Here is a 27842-nt window from a genome sequence, read left to right as displayed (position 1 = left end):
TATATAGAATAGAACAATTATAGCATCAGTAACCCAACCATATTGAGATTTAAGCAACATTAAACAAAGGTATGCTTAAGGATTTGTTGCATCTAAATCAGTAAAAACATTTATAGGTCCAAGAAATATCGTTTTCATCATGTATGCCAATTCAAATGCACCACAAAATTTTCTACAATCCATTTGACTTTTTGACTATCTATAACAATTTTTCTACAAATTTTCATTTTATCTCCGTATATTCAACCAATAAGTAGAATATAATTGAGCCTACTATTTCAATTCTTTTTTTTTGTATGAATATTCACAAAATGGTATTTACTAAGTCGAAAAAAACTTTCAAACTGAACAAAATCACACACCCTCTACTATAGTATATTGTTAATCAAATTAAATTATTCTAATATTCGTTCCTTCTTCTTCTTCTTTCTTCCATAATAGGTCTAACATCTGTTTCTTCTTCCATCTTAGTTCTTAATTGACACTCTACCTCTTTCGTAGTCGACCTCTTCTCCAGGTTCCAATTGGAGATTAAAATCATCCCTAACTTGGATGGATCTTTTACAGTTTGGTTCAAATTTTTAACTTATCAACTCTGAGCAGATCTAAAACTTCCAAACTCTAAACTCTTCCAATAAACCCCACAATTAATACTTCATTGAAATGTCAGAATTGTGCAATTAAAATGTGTATCCAACATTTCTTGAGCGTTTCGAAAACAAAACAAACTTCAAATTGATTTATTTGAAATAAAAAAACGTTATATTTGCAAGAAAATGAAAAATCTGACAACAATGTTAATACCACCATTATATCGATCATATAACAAACCCAGTCTAAAAAATCTCTCTGTATGTGATAAGAAACCTATAGAAACTATAAATAAAAATCTTTACAGTCATTAGATTTAATTTGTACGTTAATGTTAAATATATAATTGTCTACTGTGGCTAAAGGACTAAAAATCCTGCACCGATAGAACTTCATATAGATGCAACTCCATTAAATCGAGATGCTCTATTAAATAACTACATGGATATTCATTTATAGTTCTAAAAACGGAAAATATACTGTTTATTACTAATTCTACTTTTGCAAATAACCGTTTTAAAACCTATCCGGAGAAAGTGGGATGAAATAAATAAAGATGGATGCTATACAATTTATATATTATTTATCACTTTTTTCTAACATTATACAATTAATTTCCTTATATTAAATAATAGCTACCTTTTTATATAAATTACGATTTTATCTCCAATTATTTCCAATTTACTTAATTAAAACGAAAAATTCAAAATACTATTTACTACTATCCACAAAAAGCTCAAGAATAATAATGCACAAACAGTTTTTACAATTTGATGAGCCCAATATAACCTGAAACAATAAAAAAATGTTTACTGCACAATGTATTGCTTTTTCATTTTATGATTAAGACTTTTTATTAAAAATATTCAGCATATGAACTACACGTTTATATTTGGACTATGAAAATCTTATATATTGGGTTCATATTTTAGAATAAAACGGGACGAACCATATTCTTATTGAGAAATTAAGACAAAAGTTTGCTGACACTGTTGCCTTATCAAAAACGAATCCAGTAATCAGATTTACATTTGGCCTAAATAAGACATTTGAAGTTGAATGGAAACAAATCAGTTCATGTTAACTTTATCATTTATAAAAGGAACCGAAGTAGTCAAATATCTATCAACAAGATCAATTTTACACAAGACAATACGCGTCCACGCACAGCTAGAGTAGTACAAAATTACTTTTTTAATCAATACTATGTAGCATAAATACCAGGACACAGGACAAGATCTTGTTGAAATATGGGATGATATGAAACCAAAATGATTTTTTGCTAATGCAAGACAATGCTCGAGTATTACAAAATTACCTAGAAGAAGTAATTAATACTTTGTGATAGCTAGCACGAACACCAGGTCTTAACCCCATTGAGCAAATTTTATTGTAATCTAAAGAATACGGGACAACATCTTATTAAAATATGAAATGATATTGTATATAATGGCATAAGATATACAAATAACTATTGAAACACGCTAAAATTGATGTCACTAATAATTCAAAGAATTTGGAGATTGAAATCGGCTTCAATAGCTTGTAATAAAATATATTAAGATTTACTAGCTATTAGGCGGAAGCTCCAAACTATCCTAACATAACAACTGCTTATTTATAAACATATTATATTGAAATAAGTTTGGACATATAACAAGCATCTTTGGGGTGTGCAATATAAGATTGTCTCCAATAGAGTTGATGCAATGTCGTAACCACATTGATAAGTAACCAAACTTTGAGGTTATCTAGTTTCTTAGAGAGGGTCTAATAGAACAGAGTCATACGAGTTTGTGGCTGGGTTAGGTAAAAACAGATTATTGTCGGCATGTCGTGAAACCAATATTCAATAATAGTTGTAGTATTAGTAAGTATGATTCAAGGGTTGTTTCCTTCAGTTCTTAGTTTTCGTTCAGATCTTAATTATAGAAAAAGAAATGATATTTTACCTTTTCCATCTGACAATAGCTTGAGGTAAAGTTTCCATAGGATCATTCACCAAATATATTCTGATACCTCTAATAAAATGTTTAGAATATTCGTCCCAATTTATTTGACTTAAATCGCAGAAGAATATCTCGTTGTCTCTTTTACTCAACTTTTTACAAACTCTCTGAACGTTGTTCGACTTGAAAATCCAAGTTTTCTTTGTAAAATAGGAAAGAACTCCAGAAAATTTATGTATCTTTCTATATACATTGTACATTCTGGAAAAAAATTTATAATATTAATACACATATCGATGAAAAAATATCTATTTATTCTTAGAAAGCTAGTAACTATGTAATTTCCACTGATTATCTCTTTTGATTTACTTGTACAACTCTGATATTAGCATGATAATGCTGAAATTGTTAATTAAAATATTTATCTAGCACTACAATTGCAATTAGTTTAGTACACCCAAATTTCACACCATAGCTTTTCTCATGTTTATTTCAGTTTTTAAGTAATCCATTAACCTGCCTTGTGAGACACTGTAAATAAAACATGTTCGCTGACCCCTCCAACAAACAATATTTGCCCTGTTATTTTTTGAACCACTTAAATCAAATAGAAATTACATTGAAAAATTAGTTTCCTCAGTCACAAATACATTTAGATGTATGACATTAGACTACAGAATTATTCCAAAAAATCAGTGGGTTAGAAACTACTAATGTTTCGAAGATGATAATCACAATGTTATTGATAAAATTATTAAATCATTGTAAAACCGAGGTTTGTGACAAACTAAACATTGCCAAATGTACAAATATCACTTTTTTGTCATGTATAGTGAGTAATACATTCAAGCAAGTCAATATTTTGTATAAAGAAAATAGTAATGATATACTTCTTCTGTATGAAAACATAAATTAAAATATTTGATAATCTACATCAATTAGAATGATCATATTAATATTTTCTTGAGAAATACAAAACCTGATAATGGTTAATTTATTATCAAAAGAGATTTTTAGTTCTGGTTTATTTAGCTATGATAATTGTAATATATGTTGCATAACCAACTTACTTGGGTTTTTGACCCATGCACAACAGAGCTCCATCTACAATGTACGCGGGAACTGTATGTAAAAAGAACCTAAATAGAAGGTACAAGAAGTAATTTGATTGCAAACTAAAACAGAAATACCATATAGCTCTGGAAGACGGTACGTTTACGCCATATTTTAAATTGGTTCCCATGAATTCGTTCCAAGTTATAGCCTGAAAAATTAATAATCATATGATTAGATATATTATTTGAATTGACATCGTTTCATTGTATTTTCGTCCTAAATTAAACGCAACTAACTGAACAGGATAATTTGAGTCAAAGATTTCAATATCAGAACTACTTCCAGGATTTTCTAGTAAAATAAACAAATTTTGGAATAGTTATTGTTTTAAGAAAGTGGTTTGGAATCTGCCTCTTTACTTTTCATCAATATTCTCCATCATTTCATTTTATTTTTAAATTAATAAATATTAATAATGTAAAATTGTTAAAAAAAGTATCCAATAATGTATTGTTGGATGCATTTGAAAGCATTGAAATTGCTAGATGTAAGAGTGGCTTAAATAAGAACAAAGGACCAATTCCTTAGATCTCTCTCTATAGTTTAGTAGTCAAAGATTGAATATGAAGGAATTTTTTTCCCGCTAAAATTAATTTTCGCGGAAGAAGATTCAGTATAAAAAAGGTAAGTCAAGTTATTAGATTTTAGTTTGCCTTCAGTCTCTGAAGACGATAACTTGGTTATCGAAACGCGTGTGTAATTGTGAGTGTTGGTGTTGTGGTGGTGTATTCAATAATACGGAACTATCTATAATTCTGTTCAACTTACACATTCATTACTACTTTCAAAATTATAAACAGGTATTTCATATTCCTTATTTTGAGTCTTAGCTTCGATAAACTTCTCGCTGACGTCCCAAGCAGCTGTTATCATGGAGTTTACACACATATCTACTGGTACAACATTCGCATTCACATTTCCATCACAATACATTGTTCGTATTAAACCCAATCCGGCTCCAGCTACCATACCAGTACATCCATACATATTATTTATCCAAGCTTTTACTGGTTCCTTGTAAGTTGAAATCACTAGAAATAAATCATAACTACAATGTTGTATGGTTATTATTAAATAAGTTTAGTTAAAGTCTATGGTCTCTATCAACGATACAGAAAATATTTAATAAAAGCGTGTGAGTGGATTTCAGTTTTTGTACATCTACTATATTGATATCTCGAAAAATAGTTTATGACTTCTGTTTCCTGATAACTCTCTAAATATTTCTAATGTTAATAATTTTTCTGACAATTTTATTAATTTGGTGGGTCATTACGTTTTTTTATCTACTCGTGAATCTAGCTCTGTTAAATTAGGTGTTTTAGGTGTTTATCTCTGAACTATACTAGGTATCTTCCTAATTCATGAGCCCTTCTTATGCCAGGCCAGTCTCGAATATTAGGAGTATTATTACAAAGGATTTGAGCCCGGATTGCGATATAGTGCGAAATAGAGATTGCTCGGGCAACTTTTGATAATATGAGATGCTATTTTTGCAAGACGTGTACCCTAAGGGCCAATACCAGTGGGGGATTTACCATCAGGCTGAGTAGGCTGAAGCCTAGGGCAGCAGATTTCAAGGGGCGGTAAATTTTGTTTTATTTCTATTCGAAAGATACTAAATAATTATTTTTTGCAATGAAAAGATGAGTTTGGATGAACCGCGCAAGAGGATTTCAAGTATTTTGAAGAAAAGGCATTAAAAAGTATATACTGGAGAAATGAGAATAAACAACAAAAAAAAGATTTTATGGGAACACTTGAAGAACGTATAGAAATAGCTGCTAGTGATTACTTCAGAGTTAATACGTTAGCAGGCCTATATCGGATTTATCTAGAAATTCTTATTTCTCATAAATTTGTGTGTTTCTAACATGAAAAGTTCCTGATAAAATTGTACATAAATGATGTAGAATCGGAATTAGTTCAGAAGGTCAATAGAGGCGGCAAAAGATAAATAGCCTACTAGCGGCGAACTTGTTAATCCGCCAATGGTCAATATGATTAGTCAAGGCAAAATTCATTGATTGAAAAATGGAGGGGTGTTGTGCAGCTGGAAGAAAGCAACAGTCGTGGCTTGACCGACATAAAGGCCGCTTGACATAATACAATACAACGTGCAGGAAATTGCATGCAAGTCTCTGTAAACAGTAAAAGTAAACAAATTGCTAACCTCAAATTTTATCTAATATTTTGTACCTAGTTTAACAATGGAAATAACAAAGCTATGTTTCACGAAAGTCAGCTGATTTGTTAAACCACAAGTAACTATATTGCAACTTGCACGCAATAAAAATTACACAAAACAGGTAATGTCCAGATCTTGCATCAGATGAACATCATTTGCACATGCTTTTGATCAAGAAATATTGCGTCTTACATTGAATTGTACGTTGTATTACATCATGTCAAGCGGCATTAAAAAATGCTGATGAAATTTTTCGCTAGGCACAGGAGTACAGCTTTTGCCAAGCTGATCGCCAACGAGAAATCGAAAAAGACACATGAAAGAAAAATGAGAATATATATTTGTATATAAGTAACAAAAAGCAGCATAACTAATGATAACCTAACCAAAGGGTGCTCCTGACAGTTAAATGCCCCTTACAGAAGTCACGTAAATAGTCATAGAAAAAAAAACATTCGTATCTTACAAAAGTACTAACCTACAGAAGGCCTTGTTATTCCAACGGGAAGATTTTCACCATGTGTTTTTACAACGTCTTCTGCGATTTGTTTAGTGAAAGCATAAGTATTAGGATATTTATCTAAAATCCTAAAACATAATTAAAAGTTTTAACACGAATAATAGAAATATTTGCGTGAATATTTGTAAATAGAGTAAACATGACAGTCTATTATCAGATTATATAAGCTATAACACATATGTATGAAGCTTTTCACAAACTTAATCATTTCCATTGTTTCTTGTGCTTCTGCCTTAGGTCATTTGGCTAGCTCCTTTCATGTTTTTTCTTTTCTAATGTCTTTCCTCATAACTCAATTTCATATTCTGCTTGATATTTTTCTTTCATTATTATCTTGCATTTACAGTTATCCAATGATGTCTAAATTAGAAATTTCAAATCGAAACTTTTGTAGTAGTTAAAGAAGCAACTTGGGGACCACAAGCTGCCCTTGAATTGTAAGTTTATGGCCGCCAAAACTCTTCATTTCTGCCTGGCAGATTTAGCACCATGCGACTGGATATTCCCGAAAAATTAAATGTGTTCGAAGGAGAACTTTTTGAAACCATTCTTGACATTTAAAATGATACGAGAGATTGAATAGAAACATTCCAAAAATATTTTGAATCATATGAATTCGACCAAACAAGTTTTTAATGAAGTAATAAGCAAAATTTGATCTAAGTTTGTACTTTATAACCAAATTATTATCTACTTACGTTGGTGTTAAAGTATCCAATAATTTTTCTGATAATATATCGGACATTGTAATTAATTTCTTGTGGTCCATAGCTGGAGGATAAATCTTTTCTTCGATCACATCTCCTGTACAATTTGCATAAGCGGTAGATACGTGTATGAAAGATTTGAGTTTAGGCATACTACGAGCTAGATTTAACATATACTCTGTAGCTCTAACGTTAATATCTACCGCCGTTTTTAATTTCTCGTCGAAACGAACGGTAGCTGCAACATGAAACACTATATGGGTCTAGAAAAAAAAATGAAAAGTATATCAGACACAATATTTTTTTTATATACAATAAGTTTTTGTCGCATTAACTGTAAAGGTTATTAGCAACATGTCAATTCACAGTTTGTGATTCTCGATTAAATAGATAAGAGGGTACTGTAGCCTTAAGTGATCGATTTTCATTAGGAGCGTGCGACTTTCAAAAATTGATTTTCCATGGCTGAACGGATGGTTTTATAGATTTTAATATCGGCTGAGATGTGTTTTACTTAGTTTGCTATTTGCAACGAAATATTGTTCTGATTATCCCTTTGTAGACATTAGCTATCACTTCGCTGCTTCGTTGTAATCTGCTGCTTCTTCGGTATATTGGTCTTTAATTTCCTGGAATGCTGGTGTTCGATGGGACCCAAATACGTTTACCTTGGATTGGTGAATAAGATGTAGTTCAGTTTTAATGTGGAGACCTAGTGGATACTTAAGAAAAAATTGCTGGAGGATGGAGCTTATAGAGTGTGATTATTGATATTTTATTGTATTGCTTTCTTTTCGCGACGATTAGAGCCTGAAATGTGGTATAGTTTTCCAGGGTGACCGTTAGTGTGTGACTTTCATTTGCTAGTACTACTGCTGCTCCTAGGTCATTAGGTGATTTGGATGCATGGGTGTACATAAAATGTGAAGCTTAATTTCGTAAGAGTACGGGATGATTGTGCTATAAAACAATGGTTTGTTTCTTCATTTTTAAAAGAGTTCCTGTACACGTTATTGGTGAGAATAGGAATTGTCCAAGGTGGTATTAATATTAATTAGAAAGAAATCTGGTAATTAAGTGCTAGGGTGTTTAAATATTGGCAAATTTCTCTATAGAAGGAAATAATTGTGTTTAAAGCGATCTGTATTAATGATAAAACTGCTGTATGGTTCGTACTGAGTTGAATTCTTCGAAGTCGGAGGTGTGACTCTCCAGTAAACTCCGAGACATATTTGTTATAAATCACTCCCATCCAAGTCCCGTTCTATTTTGCTCCAAAGAAATCCTATACGATTTCCAGCTCCAGTTCGATACATTTGCCACTTTCGCACGACTCGATTCAATTAAAATCGCGAAAGTTTCTGTGCGCAAAATGTTAAAAAATTTTAGTAGCCACGATTTAGTCATGGTCGCATTTGGTTTAGAAGAGGAAGATGAAGAAAACCAGAGACATTCCATGAAGGATAGAGGAAAACGCAGATTTTAGGTACATTCTTATTTTCTCATTATCGTCCATATTTATTACCGATATACTATATACTATTCAATAAAATTGTTAATCTCTTTTTTAATTAATTGCCTTTACTTTGAATGTAACGAGTAAGGATAATATTTTAATCTGCACTGTAGCTTTGACATTTAATTCCTTCTCAAATTTTTTCACATCATGTCTTTGTAGTTGGCATTTCGTTTCGGATTTGCTCGTTTGTCTGGTCATACACTACTGTATACTTCTTCAATAACCTCCTGTGGTTTTATACCCGACATTATTGCCAATTTACTAAAAAAAACAAACATTGCAAAAACGCAAAAATAGACTGCACGATCGGAGTCTTGTAGGAGTTGGATCGGACACGTGTCCAAGAGGTGTTGACTACACTATTCAACCTCTAGTATTATTTCCATTTTAGACAGTCGTCGGACTGTTTAATCGTAGTCGGATCGAAAAGGTACATGATAGGTGTGTCCCGGCCTTAAGACGGTGAAGGCTTTTAAGGTGTTGTTCGAAATCAGAAGCGATTCTTAATGCAGTGTTTTGCAATATGTCAAATTGTTTAATACATATATGTTTTCTCACATGGTGCTTAAACAATAAAACCATAGTCGATTCTTAATTTTTTGAGTGTCTTATATAATTTTATCAAATATATAAAATAGGCTCCCCATTTATAACTGGAAATTGCTTTTAGTAGAATTGATATATTATTTCTATATAAAATTTCTATAGCAAATTATGCCTAGAAATTTCATACTCTTTAATAAATTTTAACCATTTAAGCTTAGTACAGGTATTACTGAATTTTCTGAGAAAATATTTGCACTTCGTTTTAGTATCTGAGAATTTCAACCTATTGATGTGGAGTGCAGTTTATATATGCGTTTGAGCGGTAGTCACATTTTTACCTTTTGCAAATAGAAGCAAATTATAGGCATACAAATTATATAAATTTATTTGTTACAAATTCTGAAAAAATATATACTAGAATTAGATTTTCAAACTATCGTTAATATTTGTGGAAAAAAAACTGAAACAAGTGAATCTTACTCTTGAGTATTATTTGCAGCTATCAGAATACAAAATACATAAATAAGAGTAAACAGTGGACGCGTAGGTGGTTCAAAATAAAATTTTTCTTCCTAAGTCAATTATTAGAGGTATAAAATCTGTTTCATAATGAAGTTCTACATAAATTCCTGCACTCAGCAAATTTGATCCTACAGTACAATAAAAGAGATTTTTGGAAACCATCATAATCAATGTTATATGAACTCAAAAATTCAAAAATCTTTTCATCTAGGGAAATCGTACATTTTTTTGCGAAATACACTTATTAAACATAGTAAAGATTTCATGTTGATTATTGTGAATATCACAGGATTTTTTTCAAATTCAGAACTCACCTCTTCTATCAATGTTTTCCTATCTTGCGAAGAGAGTCCCAAATCAGGCAACGAACAATCCCCAGCTATTCCAACAATCTTATGTTGAAACTTCGGGTTAATTTTCTTCATTCTATCAAAAAGTACATCATCGAAAATCTCTTCGATTCTGGTATTAACAGTTTTTCCTTTTTTACTTCTAACAAGAATATAGATGGTCGATAAGTTATGGCAAGATCTTAATAATTTTTCTAGCAAGATATTTCCTAAGAATCCCGTGGCACCCGTCACGAAAATATTCGTATCTTTATAAAATTCTTGAATTTGCGTGGCTTCTGTGGCATCGTTGGTATTTCTTTCATTCTGTGTTGTCTCGTAATCAAGATCGGCAAGCCTCAGAGGATCTAGAAACATCATTTTCTTTAAATACGTCAGATAAATTTTATCAAATGTAAAAGCCTTAATTTCAAGCCTCAATAGTATGTATTTTTGCAAACAATATCAATTTTCACACGTGCTTCTTATAATTGATTATTGAGGTTAAAGTGAGTTCTCTTTAATCAAAATAGAATATTAGGAAGAAAAAAAAGATTGGAGGTATACCTTAAAATTCAAAGCAACATTCTGTTGCCAAATTTTGGATACACTCACAAACAAAATAAAAACACATATTATCATTAAGAAGGTTTTTTATTTTGAATTATACAATTGGATAAAATATAAAAGATAAAGCAGATTTTAAATTTCTACAATACCAAAATTCGGTGAATAATTTCATTGAAAATAAAGTAACAAATTAATATAAGAACAAGATAATATTCTTTAACGAATCTCAAAGTATTAAGAACCCAGTATTCGTGTACAAGCCGTCTTAAATACCAAATCCTACTGTATACAAAAGATATAACTAATTATTGGAATGAATATCTATGGTAGTTGGAATTACATCAATAAAAAATAAGTAATTTGATACTTTAATGGAACGTCAAGTGTCTAAGGGACACAAGGAATCATTTAACTAAGAAGGTAGTTCCCATTAGGATTTGTTGGTGTACAACTTGCCTTGAGTAATAAATATTAACGTATACAATAATAGCTAGAAATATTCGGTAGACAAGGGAAATTCATGGTTCTGCACAGTCACATTAATATAAGACAAAAATTAGGTAATTCGAGACGATACGTTAATGGAAGGTGAAATAAGAGACACTTTGCATCATTTAACTATGCGAGAAACAGATCTTAATGGTTCCTATCAGAAGTAGTGAGATGTTTTCCAACTGGAAGACTTCTCTCGGAACAGAGTCCATCTTAACCTTCGATAAAGTACTAAGAGAGTAAATAGGGAAGAGGAGTTAACGTACAAAATAAGAGATAATACAACATATCTATGAAAACAATGAGAATGCAGAAATAACCACATATCAGAAGACTTCACTACAAGAATCGGTTTAAAACAAGGGAGAAGATTAAGTCCATTACTTTCAGTCATATTCATGGACGAGATCATAAAGCGATGATGCACCATTTTAGAAAGAAAAAGAAAATATTGAGGTGTGGAGCAGTTCTAAACATGAGAATGAAAATAAACAAGAATAAGACAAATGTGATGGTGATTGGGGAAGAAGAGACCAAGATAAATATAAGAATCGATACAAAAATTATATTACGCCATAAACACTAAATTCTTAAAGGAAAAATAAATATCCAGAGAAACTAAAGTGAAAATATTCAAAACAATATTCAAGTAATTTTAATATTTTTATATAGATTATATAACAGATTTTTCTCCTTCTTACTACCCTCCTTAATCTTGAGGGACCATGAATTGTATTCTAAATACATTTTGGAAGGTGTTGGTACAATTGAAGTAGGATTATAAACTTACTTAATGAGCGAAACATGAAATAAATTTTAAAAACTGATCTGGAATAACAAACAATCCTCAACGATAGTAGAATAAGACTAGAAACGATTTTGCTAAATAGGAGGTCATTTGAACTTAACGATTTAATTGCTATTTCATCACGAGTTCCCATAGTTATAGCTTTAAATTCTGTTAAATGGTCGTTAATATTCAAATCAATAGTAATAACAATCATGTCGAATTATTAGCGCACTTTATTTGAAAATATTTAGTGCACCAAAATAGCAGTGAAGCAATAAACAATTGAAATAACCTTGAAAACTCAAGTACCTGTTGGATTACGACCCTTACATAGATATACGAGGTACGATCAAAGAATACTATGAGTTAAAATTTGAAACAGAACTCACACGGCATCTATTTGAACCACTGTTTCCCAAACAATCAAACAATTTGATGAAATTTTATTCAAAGCTTAAGTCAAAGACGTTCACGAAATATTAATATCTGTTTATGGTGATGATGTAATTTTGAATTCGTTTACGGGCGTTTCTTTAAAATTTTCCGACCTAACAGAAAACCAAAACATGTTTTTCCTCAATTAGTTTAGTTTTCAACAGTCTCCTTTTAAGTATATATTTTAAGTCCAGTAACTGGTGTAAAACTTCTCAAAATAAGCGTTTATGTATTCAATAACGTCCTCGTCTGACGAAAATATCTGTCTTGCAAGTTAAACTTTGAGGTTAGGAAACATTAAAAAGTCACTTTGGTCCAAATCTAGTTGTACGGTGGATGGTCAATGAATTCAAAGTGAAATCCATAAATTTTGTGTGAAAAAGAGAGTGGTCCTGATGGAAAATCACCTAAAATGCGGCCGTTTTAATATCTTATCAAGCAGTGATCTGTAATGCTCTCCTGTTTTACCTTATTGAAGATAGCCGTTGAATAGAATCCCATCACTATCCCAATAAATGGTCGCTCCAACTTTTCCGGCCGATGAAACAGTCTTTACCTTTTTCTTTTTCTGAGCAGGTTTGCCCTTTTCAATTCACCGTTTTTATTGTTTTTGTTTCGGTAGTATAGTGTTGTACTCATGTTTCATCTACATTTATGATTGGGTGCAAAAAATCCTTCTAAACCGCGTCAATAAGGCTTAGGAAAAGTTCATTCGAATATGCTTTTGTCCAAAGTAAACAAACGTGGTACTCAATTCGCGGATATCATAACTCTTCAGTAAGTATGTCCGACCGTCGTCCAGTACCATTTAAACAACTTTCCCGATGAACTCGGCAATTCTGTTCTAGTGTCGAGTTATAAATCCTCTAAAGGATCTTAGGTCAGAATTTTTCTTACCGAAGAAAGTTCTTCCTGAGACAGCCAATCACATATATTCTACAAGAAGACAAACAACCACAAAAAAAGTTTTTATATCTACCAAAGCTAACCCTTAACAGAAAATAAAACCCACGGAACTAGGAGGAAAGAAAGGATACTACGCGGCAACAATAAGAAGCGAGTGTATTGTACGAAACAAATTGATGGTCGTTTTCTATGTTCTGAGGAATAGAAAATTTACAATCTGCTTAACAATGAAAGCAGATGTTCAAAATATCGTTCTCACATTTCGAATAAGTTTAATGAAGCTGAATTAAACAACTAAATAAAGTCTTAAAAATTTTTAATTACCAAAAATACATCAAAGGATGGACTAAAAATGATTGGAAAATTAGAAAACCTAGAATTAGCTCTAATGTTCCAAATACATGTGCCTATTGGTGGTGACTCTAAAATGTTTTAAGGAGAAATACTCAATATTACAAGAAGAATATCATTTTCAAACACGTAATGTCTTTTGTTCTGTCCGTTGGTCATAATTATTTATTATTGAAAGACAATTCTTGTCTCCATGCGGCTTAACAAGTTATTGTCTACCTACCTGATTTCAAACTCCCTTTACAAGAGTGACCACATGAAATATATGAATCCTGTGATATGGGCATAAATAGAAGATTTGATATCGGAAGCCCCGTCAACTAAAACAAACCTATGGAGGAAAAGTGGAAAAATATTCCACGCGCTTGTGATCAGACTTATTTATAGATTCATCATATATTACTATAAAAAATCTATGGAAAAAATGTTTTTTTTTATCGCGAAATCTATTATTACCATAATAAATTAAACGTGGCTGATTTTTTGAAATCAAATGTACAATTTACAATTATAATGTCGATTCGAACATCTCACTAATTGAAAAAACAAACATCACGTGGATAAAACACAGTAATAAATGTTCTAGTGACACTAATAATTATACTGATTGAGCATTTTTTGTTAAACAATAATTGCGCTATTAAAAGTAATCCAAACAAACAAATTGGTGTTGAATAAATATTTTCGTATTAATTAATTTCAATCCAATTTGCTTGTAGCGAGTTTTTAATTAATTTTCTTAGATTATGATGTCTGATTAATTTAGATTTTTCCAACTATCACTTTACTAATAATATATTTAGACCAGGTACCAGACGATTTCCCCTTCTTAGAGATGAAGATTTATTTAATCAAAATAATCTTGTAGGTCAATAGTTTGACTAATTCTAAGAAAAGTTTATTCTATAATCTTTTTTTTAAATTTGGTACTTTTAGAATCATTAACGAATGAAACTACTCATGTTTTCTTGAAAAACGCATATTTTTTGACAATTTTTTATAAATAACTTAAAAAAATTTCAATTTATAGGCAGAATCATCAAGAACAGAAATGTAGCTAAGAAAAAAAAAAGAGATTCGTTTTTTAAGGACCTCTGTAGATTCATTAATAACTGAGTCATTGTTCGTTGTAGGATGGCTATTTTCGGGGAACCCCAAAATTGAAACCTTCAACCTCAATAACTTGAAATTGATGAAATTTTGGGAAGAAATCTTTTTCAAAGAATATAGAAAAACCTTTAATATGAGCACTGTCGAAAGTCTTTTGTATAAGAGTGGAATGACTTATAACGAAAATAAGGTTTCTTCTTTTTTCTTCTTTGAAAAAATGTAATAATTATACCCTCGCAATTACCACCCTAATTGAAATTAATCATAATCTACTCGTAATTAACTTTATTTATGTATTAATGATATGATTCATGTGATTTGACCGGTTTTGATTTTTTTGAATAAATAATTGATTAAATTGAACACCACATTTCCGTAATCTTGAAAAAATATGAATTTTTCTTAAATAAACCAAAAACTATTCATGTTATGAGAGAATATCAATTGTAGGGTTTTTCATCCAAAAAATTTTTAGCTATTTCAAATTTAGGTATCATAAAAATTGAAGGAGATACATTAGTTTGCTTATCAAATGTGGCTTATTCAACCCCTTTGAGCTGCACCTTGAGCTCAACCGGGTATTAAAAAAAGTTCTAATTGATATGACGTTAAAGTATTTGAAATCTACAAAATATTTTTTTGAAAAAGTTTTTAGTTTAAAAACCGAAGGAGTTATTGTCGAAAAACTGCTTTTTTTCTAAAAATTTTGGAGCACGAATTTTGGAGCTTGGAGGATTGGACAAAGAGAAACGTGGAGCGTAAAATCCAGCAACAGCTGCCACGAACGAGAAAAGGGAGAAGAAGATATTAGTGATGAAGAAATATAATTAATCAAAGTTGTTTTTTATATTATTTTCTAAATAAAAAATTTTATTGATTTTAAAAACATTTTTATTTTTCAATTTCTATAGAAAAATTTTGAAATTGAAGGTGAGTTTCATAAGGATTGAAATATTTAAAAAGAGACTCTTCTTAAAAATGTTAACGAACTATTAATATTCTTAATTCAATAAGAGGTAAAAAAATAGTTTTATTCACCTCAACATTACGTACTTATCTTGTTATAAAAAACAATTACTAATAAATGATAACACATTTTTATCAAATTACTGTATGTATTTTCTATTTAAAAACAATTAGGTAGGTAACAAAGTTTAACATTAATAACCAAAATTAAATGCAGTAAAATCCGTAAAAGTAGGTACATATCTTGGTGGGTACATACATTATGTAGGTAATTTAATGTTAATTTCAAGGATTCGCACAACAAAACTCACAAATTAAGGTAAAGAATCAACAATGTGGTTATACATAGTAGCTTAATCTTAATTTTGTTGATCTTGATTAGAAAAAAAGTCATTAATAGTTGTTCACCGGTAAGAGTTATCACATCCATAGCGCAATCCAATTTCGTGATGGATTTGAGTTGACAAAATTCGTTAATTAGAGGTATTTATACTTTCTCTTGATAGTTGAAAATTCCTTATAAAGAGGAAAATTCGTAATGTAAAGCTATATTTTACATTGACTCTCATGGACAATTTAAGGGGATTACGAAGAATTTGTTAAATCGAGGAAGTCGTTATGTTGAGGTACGTTATATTAAGGTTGCACTATCTATTTTGCCATATACACACAGTTTTAACTCGTCGTGGGACACCTTGTATATACTTCTTAACTTGTATCTTTGAAATGTGGTGTGATGTTGGTATTTTTGATCTTATTAGCGAACAACGCTCATTTTCTCTCATATTTCTAACATTTCCACTCTTTTCGTTTCTTGTTCATTATAAACATTTTCTAAAATATGCCCATTTCTTTATTTTGTACTTTATTTTGCCCACATTAACAGTAAACGGCATTTATTTGTATCAATAATTAATAATGTATCAATAATAACGATATATTTATTTTTATTAATATTGATACTCCTTCTTCTGCTTCAACATGTTTGGTAATATCATGAAGTGTATAATATTCGTTTTCTTCTATCTTTTTTTGCGGTCAACACAATGCTATCAATATAAATCAATCAATGTTTCTGTTCCATTATTACTGACAATTTTAGAATGAACAATTGGATCACCCTATAAAGACAATGAAACCCAAATTCGTTTACATGTAAGAAGAAGCAATTAATCGAAAAATGCAATACCTAATTTTGAAATAATCCACGCCAAGTCTTACGAAACGGTGAGCTTCTTAGTATTCAAATACGAAAAAAAGTGACCTGTAAATTAGCCGATTACTTACATCATTGTTCTTGTATAAACTTGACCTCGTTACATCAATTTTAATGTCTCGAGATCACCTACTTATAAAAAAGTCCAAAAATGTATATGATACGTTATTATTCATGATGTAATGGTTATTTCAGACAATAAGGTGCAAGCTCTAGAACATTTTTAAAATTGAAATACTCTCGTGAAATAAAAAAACAGCCGTGACAGTGGATTATCGGCTCCTAAAAGAAAAGGCAGTTTTACCTTGGAAAAGGTACAACTGAAGAGTATAACCCATAAAGGTAGAAATTGCGAAAAAGCAAGCGCAGTTGGAAAAACGAAAGTCCTTTTTCACGCACACTTCGGTGATCGTCAAGGCTAACTTCACGAAATGCACTTCCAATTGGTTGTCATCCATATTATTAACCCGACCTGACCCCCAACCAATTTTTTCTGTTAACCTCAATATTTCACCAAGAGAAGAGAGATTGTCTAATAAGAAATTTCTTGGAAAAAAAGTCTGAAAAGTCTTCGTAGGGCAGAAAACTTTTCAAACCACCAGTTTATTCAGTCTTCAATGGAAGAATTATTTAAGACAAAATATATTTGAGTATGTATTAACAGTTATATTTCTTAAATTTACAATACTGTATCTTCATCTCACATTTCTGTCCTAGGTATTGGTTATTTTAGCGCATATGGTTGAGTAAAAACAACGGGTTATGACAGTATTGCCACAGGAATATTTACAAAAAGGGCTACATCAGTTGAATAAAGTGTTCAGAAAATATGAGCCATAGGAAAACTCCAGAATATTGAAAACCAATCATCATCTCACTACTTTTTCAAAAAGGCTACAAGTAAATAACTATTATAGAGGCACAACATTGGTAAGGCTGCTATCTATTGGTATATTGGTACAGCTATATGACTGAATAGACTACTTACTGAATCGCAGACACATACACCAACACGAAACTCATTCACAGTAAGTCATGTCTCATTTCTCTTTTGGCGGCCTGACATAAATGATCCTAGGCCATTTTTCCACTATTCACAACTAATTTCAGTTGTCTATCACTGTTGGTATGGAGACCACCCAGGACCATATATTCACATTATGACAAGTAATAGAGAAAAAATTGCAAGCATATAGAAAAATCGACATCGGATTTATAGAAAAAGTTTGCAAGTGCTACCGAGAAACCAAGATTGAAAACAATATCAAACACAGTGATGAAACAATCTTTGTAATAAAAACAATTAATTACCAATCCAACGAATTCAGGATTCACAAAAGAAATAAGACACTAGGTAACACAGTATTAAGTAACACAAATAAATTATCATTAAATACAAAGTTGATAGAAAAGATCTCAAACATAATTTATCAATAAAAACAGAATAAAGTAAAGTAAAAATAAACAAAATTTATGTGACTTCTGCCGATATACCACAGATAAAAGTAACGTTCAGAATATGATCATTTCCCAATTATAATTCGAAACCTGTTCCATGACTCTCCACCGATGATTTATCGACAAAAATGCAAGACTAAGATAAAAGTCAGAATTCCCTCAAGATATTTAGTCGCACATTGTTTTCACAGACCAATATTCCATAATTTTAAATAATAATCGAGTGGAAATACCCATTCGTCAACAACTTCTCAAGAGAATTTAGGAAATGACCTCTCAACCTAAAATTTGTCGCTAATGAACAAGGAAATCAAAATGAAGGTGATTCAGTTTGTATTATTACTGTTCATGATTATTCGACATTTGGTTAAATCTATTCAACTACAACCTAAATGTTTACCTACTAAAAATAACGAAATTTTTATACCGAACCGAAGGATACAGAACGTACTTGAAATCTGTTTTACTTTTAGCGGCACCAAAATCATTGTAGGCCTGTGATTTTTCATTAAGTTAGAAAAGCTCAAATTGGGATTCGGTTGAATTTGGATTCTTTCTTGGGCAGGTCTTGGGCTAATTATTTTTCATAATAAGATGTGTGTGTGCGAGGTATATTACGTTTAGTATCTTGACATGAAAAGGACTCGTCAATTCAAACTATATTAATTGAAAATCTATTGCTTTGATTGCATTTCAGCTTTTCGTCTGTTTAGAGCAAGAATACGTTCACCCCAAACACTACAAAGGAAGCGTTATCTATTACAATAATAGACTCAAACCCCAGCACTCTGCGCCCTATATTCTTTTTTGGTTATGTCAACTTATACTTCACAATCTTATGTCCAGCTTGTCACCTCTAAATAGTATATCTGAATCGTAATCCACCTTTGTACGGAGATCTTTTAGTCGTTAGATTATTGCTTTCTATCAATATCATTTCCTGTTTAGCAAATGTGAAGTTGATGACGCATAATGTGAACAATTAGAAACAAAACCTAGGATTTGTGGTTTCAAAATGAAAAACTGTGTATAGTAAGTTCATGACAAAGTTCCATTGCCTTTTTAGTCGATAATCGACAATATCTTCATTCAAATTATAATCTGCTGGTTGTTTTATGAATCTGTCATCAAGTCTAATCGATTTTCCTCGTTAATGTGTCATTGGTACCTAAACCAAGCCATCATATTCGTTTTGACGTTTAATTCTATGGATAGTACGAGCCTTTAATAAATTTTATATCGATCTAAGGCTTTTGATTTTGAAAATGGCTTCTTTAAATATTCATTAGAGTAGCTATTTGGAGTGTTAACATAAAGTTTTTATGCACCAATAATGTTGATAACTAATTTCTTGTTATGTGATATGCTTTGATCATATTTCTGTGTCAATAATAAATATTTACAAACGATCTCAAATAGCGTGATATGAAAATCATAGAAACTATATTTTTGGAGACGACATTAAAACTAATTGCTTGGATGAATTAATATTTTCACACCCATTGTCCGACTGATTTAAAGTAACAATGAATTCAAAGTATTTTTATTTGAATTTGTTTTGTCCCAAGCTTATTCTAAACACCTTATATACAAAAATAATTTGCTGAATATAGTCGATTAAATCATTTTGAACGTCTATTGAACTTGAACTTAAAACAGCAGATATTACTAGTTTCGCAAGACGTAGAATTATGTTTAAGGTTAATGAACTAAACCAAGATTTGAATAAAAATTTCATAAACTTTTTAGGCTTTAATACTTTAATAAATTTCACAACTACTACGTAAGTTCTTGATCTTGATCTATGAATGAAATTTCCAATAAAACACCCAAAAGATTATTTATTTGCTATAATAATCAACTCCTGATTTAGTTTTAGTTACGTATGAGCAGGATGATATCTATCCGTCAGAATTCGATGACTTTTCAAATTTTTAATTTGTAATACTACTTTTAAGGTCTAACAACTATTTTTGAAATCTCTGATACAAATATGATCTACGAAATTCCATCATAGAGTTAACATTAAAAAGAGAGTACGTCACATGTAAGCGGAATTGTACTTTTGGAAAATAGAGTAAGAGCATCAATTTATCTCTATCTAACTCATGTATCTATACTCGCTTTTGAAACCGAAACTTGTTTACCGTTCCCACTACTTTGACGTCATAGCAATCCGATCAAAACAGAATATAGAGTGGTATACCGATGTTCTTTCTCTCTCAATCCGTAGTTCGGACCAATTTGAACAAGCTCCTATACATCGCTCTTTTTCAGTCTTTAATATTAACTTTATGAATTTTATAGACACATACGATACCATGCTATTGGCGAAAATCACGTGTTACTAGATGGTGCTGGATTTGGCTTCTATTCTTCTTTAGTTTATTGAGTGTTTTTAGTGGTTTTCGTAGAATTTTCTTTATTTAAGAATCGGCTAAAAAACTACGGAAATTGAAGTTACCCTTTTTAACATAATGGAATATATTGGAGTCAGAAGCAGACTACTAAAAGAAGTTGAAGCGATTTTTAAAGCGGGACATATAGTATTATATGGCCTAGAAGAAACAAAAATCATTAAAAGTTTGTGTCTACAGACGTCAGGTCTAACTTTCCAGTCTCATAAGATAACAATTAATCTGAATGATGTAGTTAAACTTTGGGAATGCATTTGTTAGGTTAGGTTAGATCAATAGATTTAAATTGGAGTTATTCCTTTCGTTTTATTCATCTGAGGACACTTGGTGAAAGTTACAAAGAGAAGGATGTACTTATACCAAAGACTGGCTGCAGATGAAAAACGTGTTTTTTAACTATCTAATCTCCGGTAAACAGAAAAAGTATTTTGGGTGTGGAATTATCTTTGATACAATACCAAACGGTACATCTTTTGAAAGATAAAATGACGAGTTTAAATACATCTTGAGAAAAACAAATATAAATCTGTAAAAAACTATGAAGGAACTAGAAATAAAGTGAAAAATTTAATCATGGATACTTAAAAGAGTAGAGAAACATATGGAAAAGTAGAATAAATTTCAGGAGATAATAAATAGAAAGAAAAGGGTTGATGAACGAATGAAGATCATAATTTATTAAGAGAATCAAAACTGAACAGCATAATTCAGTTCAAAGGAATGGGGTATGGAATATAAATATAATTTCAAAGCAACGAAAAAAAGATAACATAGAAAAAGGAAAGATCGTTTCAGGACTGAAAAATGGAGACAAATAATAAGATAGAGTGAAAGGATAATGATTCTTTAAGTTATGTTTAATAAAAAGAATGGTGAAAATTCCAATTTTTTTTTGGAAATTTTAGTTTGAATTTACATCAACCTTCATATTAAAATGTATTAATAATATTTCCAGCTTCTATTCCAAACCAACAATTATTTCTAAAAGTAAATAATATTGATTTCAAGATCTGATAATGGCAATAAAATCTATAATTTATGCAAGGTTCAAGGTGAAGATTTTAACGATTTGTCTAAATCTATTTGCATGAATCATTTGCGTAACATTTAAATATTTAACTTATTTTCATATCGATCGATTACGGTTACGATCAGTTTAATGACTTCACTGTAAGTAACATTTGTTCATCATTCTCTTCGTTTTCTTTGGTACAAAGTATTTGTCAACTAATTTATATTGTAGGACCGTGGCAATTAAATACCAAAGTGTACTCTTTTTATTAGACAGGTTGCTTCGTATAACAGCCGACACAAAGCAGAGGCGTATAGTGGAACCCAATTTAGTACGCTGTATGAGACTTTAATAACTACAAGTAGAAGGCAATCGAACTATTCTGAGGGATTAATCAGGGATAACCTAACCTCAAAATTTCACAGAAGATTCATATACTATGAATAATTTGGTTCTAGAACTTTTTTACTCAGTCTCAAGCAGTGTTCTATATTTGGTATTTTCAAGGTAAAGGGTTGCAAAGACATTAATTTTTTCGAAATCTTGGGCTTTATTTGGAGGCCCTAGAACTCCTCAGGGATGCAGCTTGGTATAGAAGTTAATTGCTCCCAATCGTCATATTTTGGGCTCCCCTATACGCCTCTACTCGGTGTAGGTTTTTATGCGGCACACCCTGTGTATATAAAGATATAAAAAAAATAGAAATTCAACGAGAATTATATTATAATACACTCAAGAAATTGTGAATTAATTTGGTTCAAGAAACAGCCTTCAAAATGATTATGTATATTATATATTTTAAGCAATGTTGGATTCAAATTAATTAAAATTGAAAAAAATTTAAAAAAAATATTATTCATAATTTTTAAACTAATTATAAGGAAGTAAATTAAAAAAATATAGTCCACATGGAAATGTTAGCCTTGGAAGAAATTGTTTATCCAAATTTTTTTTTTGATAATTAAACATTATATCAAATTGGAATGATAATATTTTGATAATGCTCTCAGTCTATATAATATATTAATCGAAGCTGTTACCAAAACCTAATTTATTCTAAAAAAATAGAAATAGAAAAACAATAGTGAAAAAAAAACTATGAAAAAATAAAATATAATAAAGAAATCATGAATGAGACTTTCTATTAGAATGATAAATTATTCATCCAGTCTGAATTTACATCGTAAACATAAACTTGACATTTATGATTCAATCCTCATTGAAATTCAAATCTCGTTACCCGATAGATAAATTTCTCAATTAAAAAATATCAAGTTTACGTTGACAAAAATTGGTTCTATATTGATGCAATACAATCGATTTATGTTCCAATTAAACAAAAAAGATGATTTTCTCTGACGAAACCATAGTTATGAAACAATCAGTGTGGAAAAGCCGTTATAATACATTTAATTATAATAAGTAAATTATCACAATGTCGAGCGTCATCCCAGGATTTAGTGTGGATTTTTTTGATTTTAATGTTTACCCAATTTTTCATTGTTGATTTTCGATATGAAATTAATGAAATATGCTTGATTTTATTGTTTTATTTTCTCTTCGAATGACAATTATGTATTACCCAAGATCACAAATTTCCAAATCAATGTTTGAAAATCGTTTTATATAAAAATGAGATTTTCCACACGAGTTAACGAATTACCTTGTCGAGTCTAAGCTTGCTAAAACAATTATCAATTTCATCATTCCACGCTTAAGGACCTTCACCTTGAAAAATTCTTATAATAATCACACTCATGATTCAACTCTTTTACCGTCAATGTAAAGTTTAGAAAGTATTATTTTATATAGGTATTGGTAATTTTCTTGATATTTGATAGTGAAAAGTTCATTGACGTAACAATGATGTTGATGGTAATAATTATTACTGAATTGATACACCGGGGGCGCTAATCTTTTGAACCTGTGAGCTAATATACCATGTATAAATTTTTTAGTAAGCTTCCAAGTAATACTAGACAATAAAGTACACAAATGGAAATTAACACATATTTGTAGACTCATATCTACAATGCAGCAAAAAGTTAAAATGTACATTTCAATGAAAGGAGTGAGAAACCCTTTTTTATTAATATTTTCTTGGACTTGTTTCTGACTGATGCAGTTGTCCAAATGTTCGTCGGTTAGTCTGTTTTTATATTTGTTTTTTTTTACGAACTTTATACTTAGATAGATGTTTCACACAAGTAGATTTTTCTTTGGGGACTAGATAGCAAATATTTCTACTGGTATAAAGGGTTGTTAGAAACAGATCATTTTAAAATTTAACAAATTCCTTCTCAATTGCAGATTAATCTCCACCAAATGTTTTACAATACAACCTGGAGAGTTGACGAGTTATGCCACAATTAATACACTTTTAAAACATTGTTGGTTATTGCTGGAGTACTGAGAAGGATTTTTTTTGTCAACTATCTGTTCCATACTAGGAACGTGCTTATACTTAAACTGGATAACATTCACCAATGTCTTCATCTTTAAGAAAAGCAGAATCTTGTACTCATGTGAGATCTTCGAGTTAAGTGAGATTTGAAGTTCAAAATAACTTTTTGATATGTTGCAACATTTTACTTCTGCTAAGCTAACGAACCTTTATATAAAGTAAAAGATCACCATGACCAAGGCATTCTAACTCTTCCGCTATTTCCCTGAAGAGGCATCTTTGAAGTGCACACAATCTTATGTTATTTACTATCAAGTCTACTGTTTCTATGGCATTGTTCATAATGTTCATAATCGAGAAGTGTCTACACAATGACTGGTGTATTAAAAATAGTAATACACAGATTTTGGTTTGTCTTTAAGACACACGGCACTAAAACCCTTTTCCACGTCTATAAATACTAGAGGACCATCTGTAGCTAAGCCCAACAACTTTAATAAACTTTTTAGTTGCTAAAAAGAAATAATTTCCTTTAGTAAGTGGTACGACATGTAACAGCTCCTGTTTTGTTTTAAAATTTTTAAATACTATTCTCACAAAATCGGTCAAATGAGCTGTATCAAATTTATCAGTTGATTGATTGAAGGGCATCGTTTTACTGCATGACAATGCCCGTCCACATGTGGCTAATCGGACCAAAGATCGAATCAAATCTTTTCAATGGGAAACTCTAGATTATCCTCCCTACAGCCCTGATCTGGCGCCCATCGTACCATTTGTTCCTGCACTTGAAAAAACACCTGGACGATCAACGTCTTCAAGACGATAACGAAGTTAAAACAGTTGTGATACAATGGTTAACAAGTCAGGCGGCAGAATTTAAGGAGGAGGGTATTCAAAAACTGGTGCCGCGTTATGAGAAGTGCCTCAATATTCACGGAAATTATGTGGAAAAGTAGATTAAGGTACAGGCTTTCATGTAAAAACAAAATTATTGCGATATCTTTGCACTTCTTTTTTTAATTCCAAAACGGTACTTACTTAAAAAGTAATTTTATTAATAAAATGTATTAAATTATCATAAAAAAAATTAGTTTCAACGAAATTTGTAGACAATTTTTCACCCTGCAACTTTAAGTACGATTAAAAACAAAAGTATCCTGATATATTATTTAAAAAAAATTATTTTCGCGAAATATGACCTCGGATCTTTATGGTAAAACCCCTAACGTTCGAAATACCGTATATACAACAAGGCCAAATATGGCCAAACAGGTTGTATTTATATAATGTTATACCCAACAAACATCTCGGTCAAAACATGTGCATTTATCTCGAAGAACTGGTTTTATAATAAAAAATCAAATTACCAAAAACTTGAAGATGAAAATATATTGTGATAGAATGATCAAAGTAAACAAATATATACGATAAACACAGTATTACAGAACGCTTATTACCAATCAGTATCATTAAAAAACAAATATTGAAATTTCTACAGACGAACTGTAAAACATTCAGTCAAGGAAATAATAAACATATTAGTCACTAATAGAAAAGTAGAAAATTACAGATGCAGACAGAATATTTTACACACTATTACAGTACATGCTGAGTGTAGAATCGCCAAATTTTTGTAAAAATGTAAAGTGTCCGTCGTTTTAATGAGAGCAAATGGAGAATACTATTTAATCCAATTCTTAAAGCAATATTTTTGAAATTTTTGACCTCATTCAACTATTTTATACGATTTAGCTTTAATAACCAGAACAAAGAAGGAAGTGTAAAGAGTTACTAAAATAGGTTGCAGCTTAGGAACCAAGAATAAACCAAGAAAAAACAAAATATAAAGCTCTAAACAAGAATGCGGTTGGCTGAAAAGTATACATAAAGATTAAAGCCGGAGACGACGGAAAATATAAAATATAAAAAAAAGTTTGTAAATTTGAATACTTGGGAGCAGCACTGATAAATAAAATGAGGAACAGAGTGAAATAAATAAAAGATTACCAAAAGGAAGTAGAGCCCCATAGGATCATTAAGAAAGTTAATAATATGATGGAAGTTGAAGGAAAGTGTTTAAGGAAACGTGTGAGGTAATAAAAATAAATTAAGGACTGAAAGAACTGAAGAATATTTCTAATTTCCCATCAGCAACAAGTTTCACAAAAGCTGGAGTAGTGATATAATTAAAGCATACTATTTTTGAGTTATTTTTAAAAGAGTTATACAGCTTTGGACAATCTTCTAAATTCATATAGGAGGAGCTCATTTCTCATGAATTCCACAAAAGTCATGTTTCTCTCTTTCTGAAAAGACTGGATGATTGCTGAAGTGGCAGGTACAGAGGGTACATAGCTTACATTTTTTCTAATTATTAAATTCGTCAGGACCTGCGCGTTTTACTACAATAAAAAAAGAATATTCCAACGTACTCTATCAGTTTTGCAGATTCTAAACAACACTAACATAAAATAAAGTATTCTATTTTAGAGTACGATGGGCATCTCAGAATTTCAAGTTGATTATGATAGCAATAAAGTATTAAGTTAGAATATTTTAGAGCTTTAATTGACGAATCTTACAACAAAAATGTGAATTATTTAAAAATAAGCTATCTAATAAAAAAATGTATAACGTACTTCAGTTTGTTTTCATTACCCCTGTCGATAGAGAGACTAGAAATATAAATTAACGAAAATATTTCTAATATGGAATTCTGGAAATTTTGGAAAAAAAAATTAAAACTCATTTCAGTCACCAACTTTTATCTCGTAAAGGGATAGGCTGTGAAAATTTTGGAAAGACCCATCTTAGTTTTATACGAGCGATCATCTTCTGAATTCCACCCTGTATATAACATGAATATATTTACCTAAACGTCATCCAGATAGATTTTACACACCGAAAAAAATTAAATTTTGATTTATAGAAACTGAAAGCTTCAAATATTTCAAGTTCTAAATCGAAAAATCTAAGTACTACAAATGATCGGAAAATTTTTTATAATTTTTTAAGTATATTAAACGAGATCATACAACACTGTCTACATTTGTTAGTTTTGTTGTAGACCATCAGTAAATATTTTTTTCTGCTCGATATGCTCCACAAAATAATTCTGTACGATAAACTTCATTTTACTAAGAATAAGTTACATGATTTGTTTGAATTTATAAGTAAATCAGTCAGAATTTATATTCCATATTTTCCATGCATATTTGTTATACATTACAAAAAAAGAAATCTCTTTACGAAACCTTATTTAAAGAAACCAAATTTTATATGAATAATGATTATTTAGATGATTATAGAGTATTTCAACTTATCATTCTTTATTGTAATCAAACTATATTCCAACTAACCTGGTATAGTCATCCTGAAGTTTAACGTACGCTCACCACTGAACACAATTAAGGATTTCAACTGAAAGCTTGAAAATATTTCGCGCTATTCGTTAGTCTAGAGGTTAAATGCTAACTGGCTGAAAATACTGAAGAAACAAGCTTGTCCCTGTCTACCCAACCCACCTGATGCTTTCGCAGACGTCGGTGATGAACAGAGTTAAGAAATCAACTCGCGAACCTTTTATTCCAAGGTGACAATATCTGGTATTTATATAAACAAATTAAATTTCGTCAATTCTAATTTGTTTTCCAAATAAATGAATTATTGGTGTAATTTCCGATTGTGGATCTCATTATAGCAATGTTTTAATCTTCTATTTTGTC

The 27842-nt window shown here is 30.6% G+C and overlaps 1 protein-coding gene across 2 annotated transcripts; it reads right to left on the bottom strand.

Annotated features, from left to right (window-relative positions):
- Nucleotides 1–1152: 1152 nt before the first annotated feature.
- LOC130442903 (fatty acyl-CoA reductase wat-like) lies at nt 1153–27697 on the bottom strand. Of its 2 annotated transcripts, none has more exons than XM_056777306.1 (8): nt 27477–27697; nt 9973–10355; nt 7063–7334; nt 6323–6432; nt 4425–4687; nt 3611–3804; nt 2544–2801; nt 1153–1380 (listed from the first exon to the last, which is right to left on the bottom strand). In XM_056777306.1, exons 1-8 carry the CDS (start codon nt 27487–27489, stop codon nt 1281–1283), a joined length of 1593 nt encoding a protein of 530 aa, XP_056633284.1. In that variant the 5' UTR covers nt 27490–27697; the 3' UTR covers nt 1153–1280. The 2 variants fall into 2 exon arrangements, with proteins under 2 accessions (XP_056633284.1, XP_056633283.1); XM_056777305.1 differs by lacking the exon at nt 27477–27697 and adding an exon at nt 11840–11991.
- Between the last annotated feature and the right edge of the window lie 145 nt (nt 27698–27842).

The sequence above is a fragment of the Diorhabda sublineata genome, chromosome 4 (assembly GCF_026230105.1).
Source record: "Diorhabda sublineata isolate icDioSubl1.1 chromosome 4, icDioSubl1.1, whole genome shotgun sequence".
In the NCBI taxonomy this organism is placed as follows: domain Eukaryota; kingdom Metazoa; phylum Arthropoda; class Insecta; order Coleoptera; family Chrysomelidae; genus Diorhabda; species Diorhabda sublineata.
Note: the sequence above shows the minus strand (reverse complement) of the source record. Positions and strands in the feature narration are given on the sequence as shown.

Excerpts from the sequence above, each read along its gene's own strand:
- LOC130442903 (XM_056777305.1), bottom strand. The coding sequence starts at position 11,990 with ATGGGAACTCGTGATGAAATAGCAATTAAATCGTTAAGTTCAAATGAC. Across the intron at positions 7,335-9,972 it reads GGAAAACATTGATAGAAGAG|ACCCATATAGTGTTTCATGT; the intron begins GTGAGTTCTGAA and ends TTTTTTTTCTAG. Across the intron at positions 3,805-4,424 it reads TTGAAAGTAGTAATGAATGT|GCTATAACTTGGAACGAATT; the intron begins GTAAGTTGAACA and ends TTAATTTTTCAG.